Source organism: Trachymyrmex cornetzi, unplaced genomic scaffold (assembly GCF_001594075.2).
Source record: "Trachymyrmex cornetzi isolate Tcor2-1 unplaced genomic scaffold, Tcor1.1 scaffold15, whole genome shotgun sequence".
NCBI lineage: Eukaryota > Metazoa > Arthropoda > Insecta > Hymenoptera > Formicidae > Trachymyrmex > Trachymyrmex cornetzi.
In genome coordinates, this window is record NW_017296091.1 from 563,616 (window position 1) to 578,059 (window position 14,444).

General features: G+C 28.4%; 1 protein-coding gene across 2 annotated transcripts in view; it reads right to left on the reverse strand.

Moving 5' to 3' along the window:
* Positions 1-986: 986 nt before the first annotated feature.
* LOC108758071 (uncharacterized) overlaps positions 987-14,444 on the reverse strand; it is a 41,316-nt gene continuing 27,858 nt past the window's right edge. Inside the window, exons 3-13 of one of the 2 annotated variants that reach the window (XM_018502844.1) lie at positions 13,862-14,121; positions 11,482-11,545; positions 10,364-10,459; positions 9,964-10,064; positions 9,713-9,844; positions 7,426-7,599; positions 5,459-7,336; positions 3,661-3,799; positions 2,787-2,909; positions 2,337-2,726; positions 987-1,518 (exon numbers count right to left, since the gene is read on the reverse strand). In XM_018502844.1, coding sequence (XP_018358346.1) covers positions 1,478-1,518; positions 2,337-2,726; positions 2,787-2,909; positions 3,661-3,799; positions 5,459-7,336; positions 7,426-7,599; positions 9,713-9,844; positions 9,964-10,064; positions 10,364-10,459; positions 11,482-11,545; positions 13,862-14,121 — 3,398 coding nt within the window. In that variant the 3' untranslated portion in view covers positions 987-1,477. Of the gene's footprint in view, positions 1,519-2,292; positions 2,727-2,786; positions 2,910-3,660; positions 3,800-5,458; positions 7,337-7,425; positions 7,600-9,712; positions 9,845-9,963; positions 10,065-10,363; positions 10,460-11,481; positions 11,546-13,861; positions 14,122-14,444 lie in introns of both variants that reach the window. The other variant, XM_018502845.1, reaches the window with a different exon arrangement.

The window sequence follows — 14,444 nt, forward strand, 5'->3', positions numbered from 1 at the left end:
GTGGAAAAATGTTAAAAGTTTTAAATATTATTTATTTAGTATAAATAATATCTATCGCGATTTGCTGATCAGTGGCTTGCAATTAATGTTATCCTGCCGCGAATATTTTTCGAAAAATTGAAATCTTTCTCATCTATGAGCAAATCTTGTTCGATTTATATCTTTCTTTTAATCTGGATCTAGGTAGATCTTTTAATGTGTAGATCTAGATAACGGCGGGTACCTTCTACCAGTCTTTTTTCCTTCTCCATTCTAAGTATTTTAATTATTAAAAAATCATATTAAACCCTGCATATATTACTCTATTTTTCTCTTTCCTTTTTTTTCTCTTTCTCCTTTTCTCTTTCTCTCTCCTTTCCTACCTTATAATAAATTATCAAATGTAATTTGAGCTATGATTATAGAAGTTTTCAGAATATCGCACTTCAAATAATTCTCGTATATATGGCACAAATAAATGTAATGATTACTTTGGCTATTTTATTTCTTCCACGCAAATATATAAAGTGCGAGGAATGTAATATAGTTATAAATATATTTTAATATGTGGGACATATTTAAAAAGTAGACTTAACAAAAAAAACAAAGGATAAAAAATTTAATAATTACTTTGTTCATAGAAAAACTAGAATGATATAGGTTAATGAACCAAAGTAAATAATATAATTATACTCTGCGTTTCTAATACTTTCTTAATTAAGTTTTTATACTTGAAATATTTTTTAATTGAAACTAGTGTTTCGATCTTTACCAAAGTCCTTCTCAATCAATCATCAAAGATAAACTGAGCGAAATATTTCAAGACTTATCTTCAATTACATCTTGGGAACAAAATAAAATAGATAATTCATATTAATTATTTTGCTATTTGTCTATGTTAAATCTACCCTTAAAATGTCCTACATATTTGTATATATTTTTCTCATTTCTTTTCTTTTCTTTTTTATCTTACTCACACACACACACACACACACACACACACACACACACACACACACACACACACACACACACACACACACACACACTCGCTCACTCCCTCACTTACTCCATCTCTCTGTTCTTTATTTGTTAGATTATGCGGTCTAATGTCTCGATATTTAATATTATACCTATACACATAACATAAATTTGCAACATCTCAATTAACAATAAAAATCTTCCAACTACTTTCGATTTGTCTAGCGCATGCAAGAACATATCACAATACTTGTGATATCACAATCATATCGATATTAACCAATTCACGCGATTCAAGTATAAATTGATTTATCGTTCTCATAACACTATTTAAAATCATGAAAAATATAATTACAATATTCACTTGCTCACATTTACATCGATAAAAATGTCTTTAATATTGACAATTTTAAAAATCAGTAATCGATCGTCGCTGATGTTACTGTTGATAATTTAAGGAAAGACTGTTGTGATGATTTAATCGCTGCATGGACGGCCCTGGGTTTTCTACAGCATACTAAAACCGCCACAGGCTAGATCTACGTGCTGATGTTGATCCTACAATAAACAGAAATTTTGTCAGTATAACTTAAGAACGACATTCGGCTGTTGTCATGATTGGTGTCGTGATGATTTGTTACGGGTAGAATAAAAATTTGTTTAAATTCTGTTAATGTTTGTCATTCTAAAAAAAAGTAGATGAGAAGGATGCAGTTTGCACTATATGGGATGCATTAAAAAATCTAATAATTGTATACACAACGTAAAAATGTTGTGTGAAATATTCTCAATTTAAACATCTCTGAATAAGAAACAAAAAGTTGTCTGAGAAAAAATCAAATATTTAATCTTTTATAAACTATCAATCTATATATCACTATAATCAATATGTGCATTTTAATATATTTAGAAAATTGACTCTTTAGAAAGTTTTCAATATGTGCTTAATAAGCACATATTATATGATACATTTATTTACTTCATGGTACTTTTTAAAATTAAAATTTCGAAATTATTTAGAATTAAAAAAATATTCGTAACAATTAAAATAAAGCTCATAAAATAATAAGTTAATTAAATTAAATTTTAATTGTATTGTATATTTAGTTTTTATTCCAATACTGTAAACAAGCTGATGTACAAGTATTTTATGTTAAATAAAATTAATTATTTGTTTATATTTAAATATATCGATTACACTTGACTTTCATTTAGTAAAAATTTTTATTCAGTATAACTGCACAATTTTTTGTCCGAAATGCAACCATTTTCTCAGAAAATAAAAATGAACAATACGAAAAATACGTATATTTTTGGAAAACATATTTGTACCCGCTTGTGTTACGACATCCTCCTTTATCTATGGTTGTACCGACCAGCATGTGAAACAGCCACCATCTCTATGGGTAGAGATCCCCTTCGTTTGACAAATGCTTCGGGGACAGGATCACGCTTTCCTATGTCTCTCTTCCATTTGAGCCACGTACCATTGTCGTTCCCATCGGTAGATCCACAGGTAAACATTTCTGGGCCACCACTACTTCGTCTTCTTAAAATTTTTTTCCGGTTTCGCGGTTTACTATTTACATTATTCCTACTAAATAGATCGCGACGTAATTCGGATATGTCTGCTGGTATTGATCCTCGTCTCGGAGAAAGCATTCCAGACACGGTACTATCAAATTTACTAATGCCGTTATTGTTGCTGCGGTTACTATTATTGTTGTTATTATTATTGTTGTTTATTGAAATGCTTTCACGCTCGCCTGAAATAATTTAATGTAAAATTGCATTTCTGTGTTATAATACCATTAAAATATACTTACGAGTTAAAGTAAGGACATTTTCTAAAAGATTTCCTAATGCAGTCTCTTGCGGAAGACTAGATCTTCGTAGATCCGAAAAATTGTCTCCTCGATATCCTAGAGTTAACCGGTTACAACTTCCACCTAATATATAAAAGAATGTGTATTCACGATGTAAGTGATATAAACTATACTTCTAAATAAAAATTATAAATTTAAATTTCATTTTTTAAATAAAAATTTGTTAAACTAAAAAATAACTGAAATTAATTACTTTTGCTTTATTTAGTAATAATGTTTATTATTTTCATCGTTATTTTTCAGAGTATTATACTATCTTTAAAATATTTTTTATGAATATATTAAAACATCACTAACAATAAATCTTTCTATTTAACACATTCGTTATCACTTCGTTATAAATAATAAAAATTGTGTTATAAATCTAAAGTTATATTTATTATATAACTTTATACAGCATCCAGTATTGCGCTAATAAAAATAATTTTGTTCAATATAACTTTATTCAATATATGTAATCTAAATTCAAATCATGTATGTAATTTATCTGTTATATATAAGATGTTTTTATATAAATTATTCGATAAAGTTAATTTTATTTGTTTAAGGGTATCAATATATATATTGTATATCTCGATTTATAAGAGATTAATCAAAATGTTCAAAGTTATTAATAAAAAATGTGAGGTAAATTGATCCGTTTTTTTTTTCGGAAATAATATAAACTGATAAAATTCTATTAGTTTGATCAAATTTATAATTATGATTTATGTTTACAGTCTCTCTTTCTCTCTCTCTCTCTCTATATATATATATTTTTTTTTTAAATCTAATATGTTTATAAATAGAAGAATTAGAATATATGCTCTAATACCTTGATGTTTAGTAATATCAGTTGGTACTGATCCACGTCTGCAATTATGATCAACTCTGGTAGATATATTCGTTGAAGTAAAATCGTCCAATTTCGATAGAAGACCAACTGGAGCTGATCCGCGTCTTTTTGCCCATCCCTGAATTCAATATTGATAACAATATATGCAACTAGAAAATTTAAAGAAAAAGTAAAAAGAAATTTGATTATTACAGATTATATTAACAAAAAATGTGGGGCGAGCAAGAAGTATAAGTGAAGGATAAGAAAGCGGCGAATAAAAAGAGTGACAATACTGCATTAGGTATAGGAAATAAAAAAGATGAGATTTACGAATAACTAAAAAAGATTTGACTTCAAAGTTTGGTGTAATCAATAACAAAGTTACGGAACAGAAGTAAAGAGAGAGGGGGGAGAGAGAGGGGGGGGAGAGAGAGAGAGAGAGAGAGAGAGAGAGAGAGAAGAAATAAAAAGATTATTGCAGAAAGATATCTGAGATAGGTACTAGGAATAGAACAAAAGACAGGATATGTGACAGGGCAAGAATTACAAAGGAACAAAGTGAAAGAAAGAATAGTATATAGGAATATGAGAAAAAACTGAAAGAAGAGTAAGATTGGAGTGTTGAAAAAAAATTAAAGAGAACAAGAAGAGATTACGGAAATAAGAAAAGAGGAAAGATTGTTTTAGAGAGAGGAGATGGAAACACTTGGATGGAGGAGGAAGAGTAGGATACTGAATAAACATAAACAATTAATCGCAAGGAAAAAAAGATGAAAAAAAACAGAAGGTCTAAAGAGTTTTAGATATAACAGATGGTATAAACAAATAAAGAGAATGAGGAAGTACCAAGATATTAAAAAAGAGCTGAAAGGAAAGCCATATTTATCTAGATGATGAAATGAGGACGGATAGTACTGAGAAATGTAAGATGTGTAAAATGGGTAGGGAAATATGAAAATTAATATGTGCAAGAAAAATTTAAAAGATATGACAGACAGAGGGAAAATATCAGAGAAGATATTTTCTAGGGAAAATGAAGGAAGAGAGTTAGTGGTTGAAATAACTAGAGGTTAAAGAGAAATGAATCACGAAAAAGAAAGAGAAGTGAGGAAAGCAGAAAAAACAAAAATGGGGGAAAAAAGAGAAAAAAGGAGAGAGAAAGACCTTAAATAGTAAAAATGTAGAAATGATTTTTCTTCAATTTTTTAACATAGTATATGAGAGAATTTTTTTATATTTTAAAAGTAAAATAAAATCTCATTGTTTATACATTTTAATGTGTTAAACAAATGTTAATTTTTATAAGACATATTGAAAGAATTTTATTATATTTCTAAGGGTTGAAATAAACTGTAATTATAGGACTAATATTTCAAAATATAAAGATTTCCTATTGTTTGTTGTAACTACATTGGATTATGATATTGGAAATAAAAAGTTTAAGTGTTCTCCACATTATACATAAAAAGTAACTTGTGTCTTCTTATTTCGTAGATAGCTGTACAAACTTGATAAATAGACCAAAATTTACAAAATATATTTTTAAAGTAAAAGTTGTAGAACATAATAGAATAAATATACAAAAGATGAGATTGAATACACAAGAGCATAATTAAACTCATATATTCATCGCAAACACGAAGTATAAAAATATTAAAATGAGTGCAAAAGAATTTCATTTAACAAATTCATTTCGACATATAATGTTAGAAAAAGTGATATCTTTTATATATTCACGTTATGATCTAATATAATTATAGTAAAAAATTAGCCTTAGAAATCATTGCTAGATTACCTGATTGCCTCTACGAGATGATGCTTTAGCGACGTCGTCATTCGTTCGGGGATCAACATTTTCCTTCATTTGCGCATCGGAATTGAACTTTGAGCTCTTTGAATTTTTTTCTTTCACGTTATCTAATTCCTTTCTATTGCCAATGACAACACTAGCTTCTTTATTCGAATCATCGATACTTCTTTTTGGCTCACTACCACTGTCACTCGATGAAGATACACTATGATTAGGAGGCGAATCAGGAGGAGTACCGATAAAGAACACTTTGTGAGTGCTAAGCTCAGAAGACACGGGTATTGTGGTATATCGTCTACCTGCATGATCGACCGTTATCGTTTTACATTCTGTGACAGAAGTTGAATATCTTCGCGGTTCTTGTGCAGAATATGCGCTCAAAGTCGATGAAGTAGATTGATCTAATTTTTTGGGCAACAACGTAGTTTGTTGTTCTTGAACTGTTAATTTCGGATCACATTTAAATTCCGTGTTGCAATCTAAATTCGACTTACATTCCGCAATGCACATGTCAGGAACACATTTGTTTTTGTCACTGTGAGAACCCGTTAACGTAGCATAGAACATTTGCGTGGGATCTGGATCTTGAGCGGAAGAAGGCCTTTTATATCTATGTTTAGAGAAAGAATCATCAGTGCGAACAGTCTGTATAGAATGGCGACGCATGGAATTGACAGTATGTTTCTGTTTTGTTATATCCAACAAAGTCGAGCCTTGTTTTTTAACAGATGTATCCGTCGGTACTTCTTTAGAAAGAGGACTTATACTGGATTTCTTTTGATAACGTGAATTAGGATCGTGTGAACAGTACCGACCGCTTGGACATGATTTTTCTTTCGTATGAGTCGAGCAACTAAAAGAATTGTCAGTTTCCAGCAACGTCTGAATGTAACATTGTGACATCTCCGCAGTCGCAGACATATACCTCATTCTTGTACTTGGTTGCAACGGAGGGAAAGTCTGTTGTCGCATAAGTTGTTTAGTTTGTGCGCTGTACTGATTATTCGATTGCAGAACTGTATTTAATCTCGATGCTTCGGTGCTGCTCGTAATACTGGCTATACTTGTCTCTGGTAAGAGATTCTCTGCGCTAACTGGTCTCTCGACAACACTAACATTTGACTCGCTCGTATTACTTTTGGAAGACAATAGAGACAATGAACTCGGTCCCAATAAATTTTGATCTTCCATTTTCCAGAATTGATTTTTCGCTTTGGCTTGTTCGATCGGCATACTTTCTCTTCTATTCGGCTGGATTAAAGGTAAGTGCAATGATTTCGATACACTTAGAGGAACGGAATGACGTCTACCAACGCGATCGAGTCCAACTCGTCCTGGCAATGTCGGCATTCGCGCTGTTTGCACATAAGTTGCTGGTATCAGTAGATCAATACTGCCCGAATCTTCATCAGCGGCCGTTTCTTCGCCCGAACTAATGACTCCTTCAGGTTCATTAAATTCAGAAATGTCGGTTTCTTTTTCTTCAGTTACCTCTTGGTTAATCAGTGATTCCCATTTTTTCTGATTCATTTTTAAATATTCCATTAATGACACACTCAAACCATCACCGAGAAAACGATGCCATTCTACGTAGAGAGGAGTAACGACGTGTTTGAAAAAACCAGCTTGGATTTTTGGGATGCTAGTGGTATGTCGATCACATAATGGCGTTACTGGAAGATTTAAACGACGCTCGTAATCGCCTTGTCTGAAAAACTCTTCGCAAACCTTGTAAGACCATTTCCTAGATATATCCCACGGTCTACACGGATTGGAAATATCTGCGCATTTTAGAGCAATTTGTAGGATGAAATGACGATCTTCCTCGCGTTTCATTTCAAGTGAATTGTTGCTCAAATAATCCTGCAATAAAATAAATAAAAAGAAATAAAAAAAACACGTCATGATTAATTTAAATAATTAAAAAGGAAAAAAAATGTAAGGAGATGTACCCTAAAACGCGTAAGAAATTCTTGTTGTCTTGTAATATCTGTTGCTAAAATCAATGAACTGATATGCCGTTGAAGTTCTGATCTTACGTCGGCTGGTAATTGTGCCGAAACACCGCTTTCTAGAAGACATCCTATAGCCGATCTCCAGTGATGATTTTCGAGAACAGAAGTATTCTGAAAGTTGTTAACCTTCGATTACACAGATAGATATCGCTTAATTTATAAGTTATTTATAAATAATAATTGTCAGAAAAGAAATAAAAAATACATATAACAAGGTGATTTATAAATAAATTGCAATAATACTTAAGGAATAAGTTTAGAGCATTTAAAAAAGAATGTCACATAATTTGTATAAATTTTATTTTTTGAACAATAAATTGAAAAATAATATTCGCGATATTTTTGTTTACTATTAATTTACGATAGATACGTTTTTTGATTGAATATTTACAAATAATCTCACTATAAAATTAAATATCAATTTATAATTCACATCAAGCTAACGATACTTTTAAAGTGACATGATTCAAGAGATTTGATTCTTCTTAAAATATATTGTTAAACGTAATAATTTAATACATATTTGTTTATACATGGTTGCACGCACTTTCAACTTTTATTTTATTTATCAATGAAATGGGATTTGCAAAAGATGAAATAATACATCATAATATATATGTATAAATGAAAAGCAACTCATATAATTTACAATTTAGATAGATATCGATGAGAATTTAGTTAAGGTGTGGACAAATTGCAGCATTTAGCTTTCTAGTTACTATTTTATTCCAATATGTCTGGATAACATTATATTTTTATATATAATTTTTTACAAAGCAGCTTTCTAGAATTTAAAGTATAGTTAGAAAATGTGTATTGACGAGTAAATTGTATTTGTAACGATGTTTTACCTTACAATTTTCTTGTAGTGAAATATGATATTAATTCTAAACAATATTGTGAGGCATGCTCATACCTGCTCTTTTGTCTTGCACACCTTAGCTTATATGTATAGCACGAGTAATAATTATGACATTTATGACATTCCCACTTCGAAAGTTTCATCATCATTCGAAATCTAATTCATCGAAATATTTCTGTATGATCACTTATTGCAATATAAATTCATATTTAATATTTACAATAATAATTTAATATAATAAAAAAATTAAATGCATTTTATTCTTATAATTATACCTCTAATATTATATACCTCTAATATTATATATATTTTTTATTATATCACATCAAATAACTAACACATTTTCCCAAATTGATGAATTAGATACGGTAAATTATTTAAGAGATATAATGACAGAAATTCTCCAAAAAGTGTGAAAAATTTACTTAAAGAATAATCATCTATTTTTTAAATATTATTATAATTATTTATAATCATTATTATTAAACTCATATTAAATTTATATTTTGCAATGTAGCAAGCACATCTGTTTTGATTTTGTAATCATATTTTGTGTGATAATATGTGAGAGCAATCGACTGGTAGTCAACAGGTCTCGGATTTGAATCCAACCCTCATCCCACATACATGTACCTCGATTTTCAATCTGGATTTTTTCCATCCATATTTTATAAAATTTGGCATTTTCCTCGAAATAAATTTGTCGAGATATATGCAGTTTTGTCAAAGTTAAATATAAAAAAATCCAGCTTGGTACGACGAATCGAGTATACAAAAATATATTGCATAATTTTAGAATTAAAATTTTCGATACCAACTATAAAGTGGTGCAAATAAAAACGTATAGTTCTATTTAACAAAATAATGTTGAGCTTGAAATCTTTTAAACAAATGCTCTCAAAAAAAATTTTTCTTTTCTTATTTTCTTAATTGCTCCCTCGAAAAATATAACTTTTTTCTCAAATATGTTTTTATTATCTAAACTAAGAGAAATATTTAAAGTGGAAGTCAAAATATATGAAATTATAATAAGAAAAAATTTTTGTATGAATTGATTTAAAAAATACAATTCATACATACGTTAAATTTATTATTTGTTATTTTCTTAGACATTAACATTAAAAGTTAATAATTTTAATATGCCAGAAAATATCAAATTTATATGTTAGATCTTCCTATATATGATCAAATATTAAAAAATTATCTAACTTATATGTATATTTGTAATCTATTTTGCAATATTAACGTTTCTTTCGTAAGTTTGTATGATTGAATAATAATTTAATGAAAATTATTTTATTACCGCACGTTATCCTTAGATTTTCAATTCTATAATGAACAATTTAACGAAGATGCTCCTACCTGATAAAGTGCAGCTAAATGATTACTCGTTGCGACCAAAAACGGTTGATTAACACCCGGATGATCTAAGTCATGCGTTACAGCCGCTATCAAGGAAGCCATAATTTCTAAATTGGTTAGATGTGTTTTAATCTGCAAATTTATAACTCGGTCATTCTGTCTCACTGAAGAATTGAGATATTACATGCTGTTTGCATTTAAAAATATTCTACATTTGTTTATAAAGTTGAAAAATAAACATAAAAAATTACCTTTTTTTCTTGGAGGAAGCAATGCATTGCCTGAGTGACATCCGTCGCATGTATACTGTTGTGGTAAGGATTTGTACTGTGATAACCCTCCTCGATAAAAGCTTCAATTAAATAATTACATAAATTATTTGACTATAATATTCAAATTGATCACTTTTTCAAAAATTTTTATTAATTTTTATTTTCTTATTTTTATTCCATCTTCTTTTTTTACATAATAAAAATCATACAAATCTCTCTTAACTTTCCTCTCTCTCCCTCTCTCAGAAAAAATATGATTAGATAAGTGATATTTCTATGTGCTCATCACTGCTTTGCATTATAATCAATATAGACCAAATAATAATCAACGTGTTTATAAGAATCGCGGAATGTTAAACAGTTATAAGTGCATTCTTACCAAATAATTTCCATACTGTTACAACATCCAAACTGAAGTATTGAAAAAGACCATAACAATGGAAGAGATGGACACATAATACCGGCAGCGAACGACCTGAAAATTAAACACAGCATTACGTGTGACGATTACCTAATTATAAATGAATTAATGATTATGTTGTAATTTTTTAGTGAATCTGTATTTATTCAAGTTAAATCTCTCTCTCTCTCTCTCTGTTAATACTTTAATAATTTAAATATTTTGTGTAACTTTTTAAATAAAATTCTTTTTTCAAATATATATATTTGGATAATCTGAAGATTTAAAGCTTGTTTAATAATAATGTCATATTAAATCATTTTTAAATATTAAAATTATTCATATCTGAAGTATAGAATATTGAACGCTACTGTATTCTTTTGTTTAAATATTTAAATATTAAAAGTTATTAAAATTCTTTTTAATGCAGGTTTTTAAAGTGTCATTTAGAAATAATTAATGCAATAAACCAAGTTTAATTCTCTCTTATAGACGAATATTGGAGATTATTTTGCGTAACAATAAATTTTTCTTTCCAAACATAGTCCAATTGATCAAAAGACAAAATTAGGATAATGAAAGATTTTAATACATATTATTTATTTTTAATAGAAGATTATAATTATGCTTTAAAATAAAATAATTTTTTCTAAACGAAAACTTATTTAAATACTTTTCATATCTTTCAATAAGATCAAATTTTCTAACATATTCTGTTCTGCGCTATTTTTATGTGACTTTGTTCAGACCGTCTATTAACATTAAACCATATTAACATTAAACTATATTTAATTTATTATTATGTGCCAAAAGCTTTTATTGTAAAAATTTTCAAACCAATCCGAATAGGTATAAAAAAATAAAAATAAAAATTCCTATTGTAGCATTTTTACAAATTATATATCATTATTAAATTTATTCAATTAGATATCATCATATAATTTTTATTTGCCTAAAAAGTTATGACGTAGTGATAAAATTTTTTTTTTAAATTTGTAATATTAAAATAAAACGTAAAAAGTATAATTTAAAATTGGTTGTTTTATTGTAAAAATAATATTATAAAAATTTATATACGTGATTTTCATTATACTTACCACCTGTGACTGTTTCCAGCGTGAAAGCATTAAAGCGCCAGTTTCCAGCTCTTTGTAACACGCACTGTAACACATATAATCCAAACATGATGGTACTCATAATGGGGTATTGTTAGTAGAAGGAATAAAAATATAAACTTAGCGCGCGCATGAAAATATAATGAGAAAAGAATGTCATTTTATTCTTATATAAAATCAAAATTAATAAGTAAAAAATTGTTTTAATTTTTATTATTTGTAACATAATATAGGGGGGAGTCTATTCTTCATCATATTCTTTCTAGATCACAAAATTTTTTATTTATTTTTATATAAATTGTTTTTCGAAAGTGTTGCATTATATATAATTTATAAATTATAATTATAAAAATAAAAAGCTTTATTTTAGATATTAGAAAAATAAAATCATAGATATAGTTTAACAAATTTCTTTTTATAATTAAAAAAAATTTACTTCAACAGAATTTTAATTTAAAATCTGATTATAATATAAAGTATTACTCAAAATTTGAAAATTAATACAAATTTATATAAAAAATTCGTAGCAAAAAGTAAATATTTTTAATATATTATTATTTTCCGTCAAAATAAAGCAATTTTTCTAAACAAAAAATTATTTAAATATCTTTTACAATAAGATTAAAACCTCTAACATGTTCTGTGCTGCACTATTTTTGCGTGACTTTCCGTTTAGATCGCGTGTATCAGCAGTGGCCCATGTTGGCGCATTTATTACATGTGCTAAAAACATATGTTTTATAATAATTTTAAGGTTTAAAAATATATTATTACATATTAAAATAAAGGCAACATTATACAAAATACAGTAATTAATAATTTTAAAAAACATAGAGTATTATTAAAAAAACAAATGTGTGGAAATATGTAAAATATTAAATATAGTTAAATATAAAACAAGTTATATACTTTTAAATGAATAACATAATTAAAACAACATATTAATATTAAATATAATATGAAATATTTTATGATAATATATAATATATCTGCTTATATATATTCGAAATATTATAAAAAGCCTGAATGACAAGTTTAATATGGTTCTTCTGACCTGACCGTCGTGTCGCTAACATGAAATGTGTTAAGGATAAAATTTATACGCATTCAAATTTTGTCTGTACACGTCTGGTTTTGCAATTTCCAAATAATCACTGATTACCATCGTATAACGTTTTTAAAACAAGCATATCACCTACTGTGTGTGTGTGTGTGTGTGTGTGTGTGTGTGTGTGTGTGTGATTATTATCACCTTAATATTTATCCACAAAAATCAATGCAAAAGTTAATACGAGGGCGTTCAAATTTAAATTATAATTTAATTTGCAAGCTCAAATAATGAGACGTGCTTGAATGCGGTTCGCATCACTTAATATTCTGGAATGTGTACTTTCTTGAAAAAATTGGCAGATTTGCTAATGTAAAGCTCGATAGAAGCGACAAATATGAACAAAGAAGTTCATCCAAACATGGAACAACGCATAATAATTAAATTTCTTACCAAGGACGGAGTAAAATATGATCTCGGAAATATGCACAAGGATGGAAAAAGCACAGTATGGCAAGAAAACGTTGTCAGATATAAGCATTTATAAATGGAGTGAGGCTTTAAAGAAGCTCGACAACGCGTCAAGAATGAACCGCATCCCTGGCGCCGAAGAATATCGATAACGGCAGAAAATGCTGACCGAATTGATGAAGTTATTCGTGCTGATCGGCGCATTGTAGTATAGGATATTGCCTCAATTTTGAATATACATATATGCATACCCATATTTTCGAGGATTTTATTCCCTTCTTAATAAGAAATTTTATATTATGCATTGTTTCACGCTATATAGGATGAACTTCTTTCATCATATCTATCACTTCTGAATTTCGCGCTGACAAACCTATCAATTTTTTAAAAAAAGTATACATATATAGATTTCCAATCTATCCACTTATATATATTTCTCCGTAATAGAGCAATAAGTCTAACTGTACTTTAAAAAAAAAATTCTATATTAGGTATAGGTATGTTATTATTTTAAGGATGTCGCATTAATTGTATTAGCTGCTGTGCTTGAAGTTGGTATATGTAAAAAAAAAAATGGGAGAAATTTGGGAAATATGCTACTTCTCTCATTTTTCTATGATAACAATAAAACAAGATGTATCTTATCAAGGGCGTTGGCGTGAAACAAAATTTTCTATTCATATTCATGTGCACTATGTATGAAACAAAAAAGCATTTGTTAGACTTAAATCTCGACTGAGATCTAATAGAAAATATTGCTGTACGATATCGATGAAAATGGTTTACATTTTTTACGAGTATTATAATTATTTTGAAAGTTTTCATTTTTTATGTATAAATTACCTGCACCAGTCCGTGGAAGATATCGTCCAAGATACCTGGTTCCTGATTCAAGGATCTGGTAGTAAGCTTCTTACGTCGTCTTTTATGCATCGTCAGAAATCGGCCAGTATGTCTGGGTCTATATTGATCGATGTCCAAACTCTCCAGCAGAATTTGTTCCGCATCCGATAAACGTCTGAATGCTGCTTCCGCCGTAGATGATCCATCACGGACTTCTGGTAACGTAGTCGATGCACCAGAATTACGAAATAAGCTGCTATCTATGAAATAGTGAGCGTTTTCAGAATGTCATAAATGATAAATTATCTTTTTAATCTTAAAACGAAAAAAAATCATAACTTTATTTACTAAAAGTGTAAAATAATTTGGTAATACTGTAAGTTAGCAATTACATATAAAATCATTTTAAGCAGAAAAATATTGCGACATTTGTTTTTTCTTAGTCCTTGTATATAAAATATAAAAAACATTAAAAGTATAAAGAGTATAAAAGTAATATTTAATATATATTTAAAAATGAGATACCGAAATATTTAAATAAAGATTATTAAGTATTAATTACTGCTCCAGAATTATTTTATTC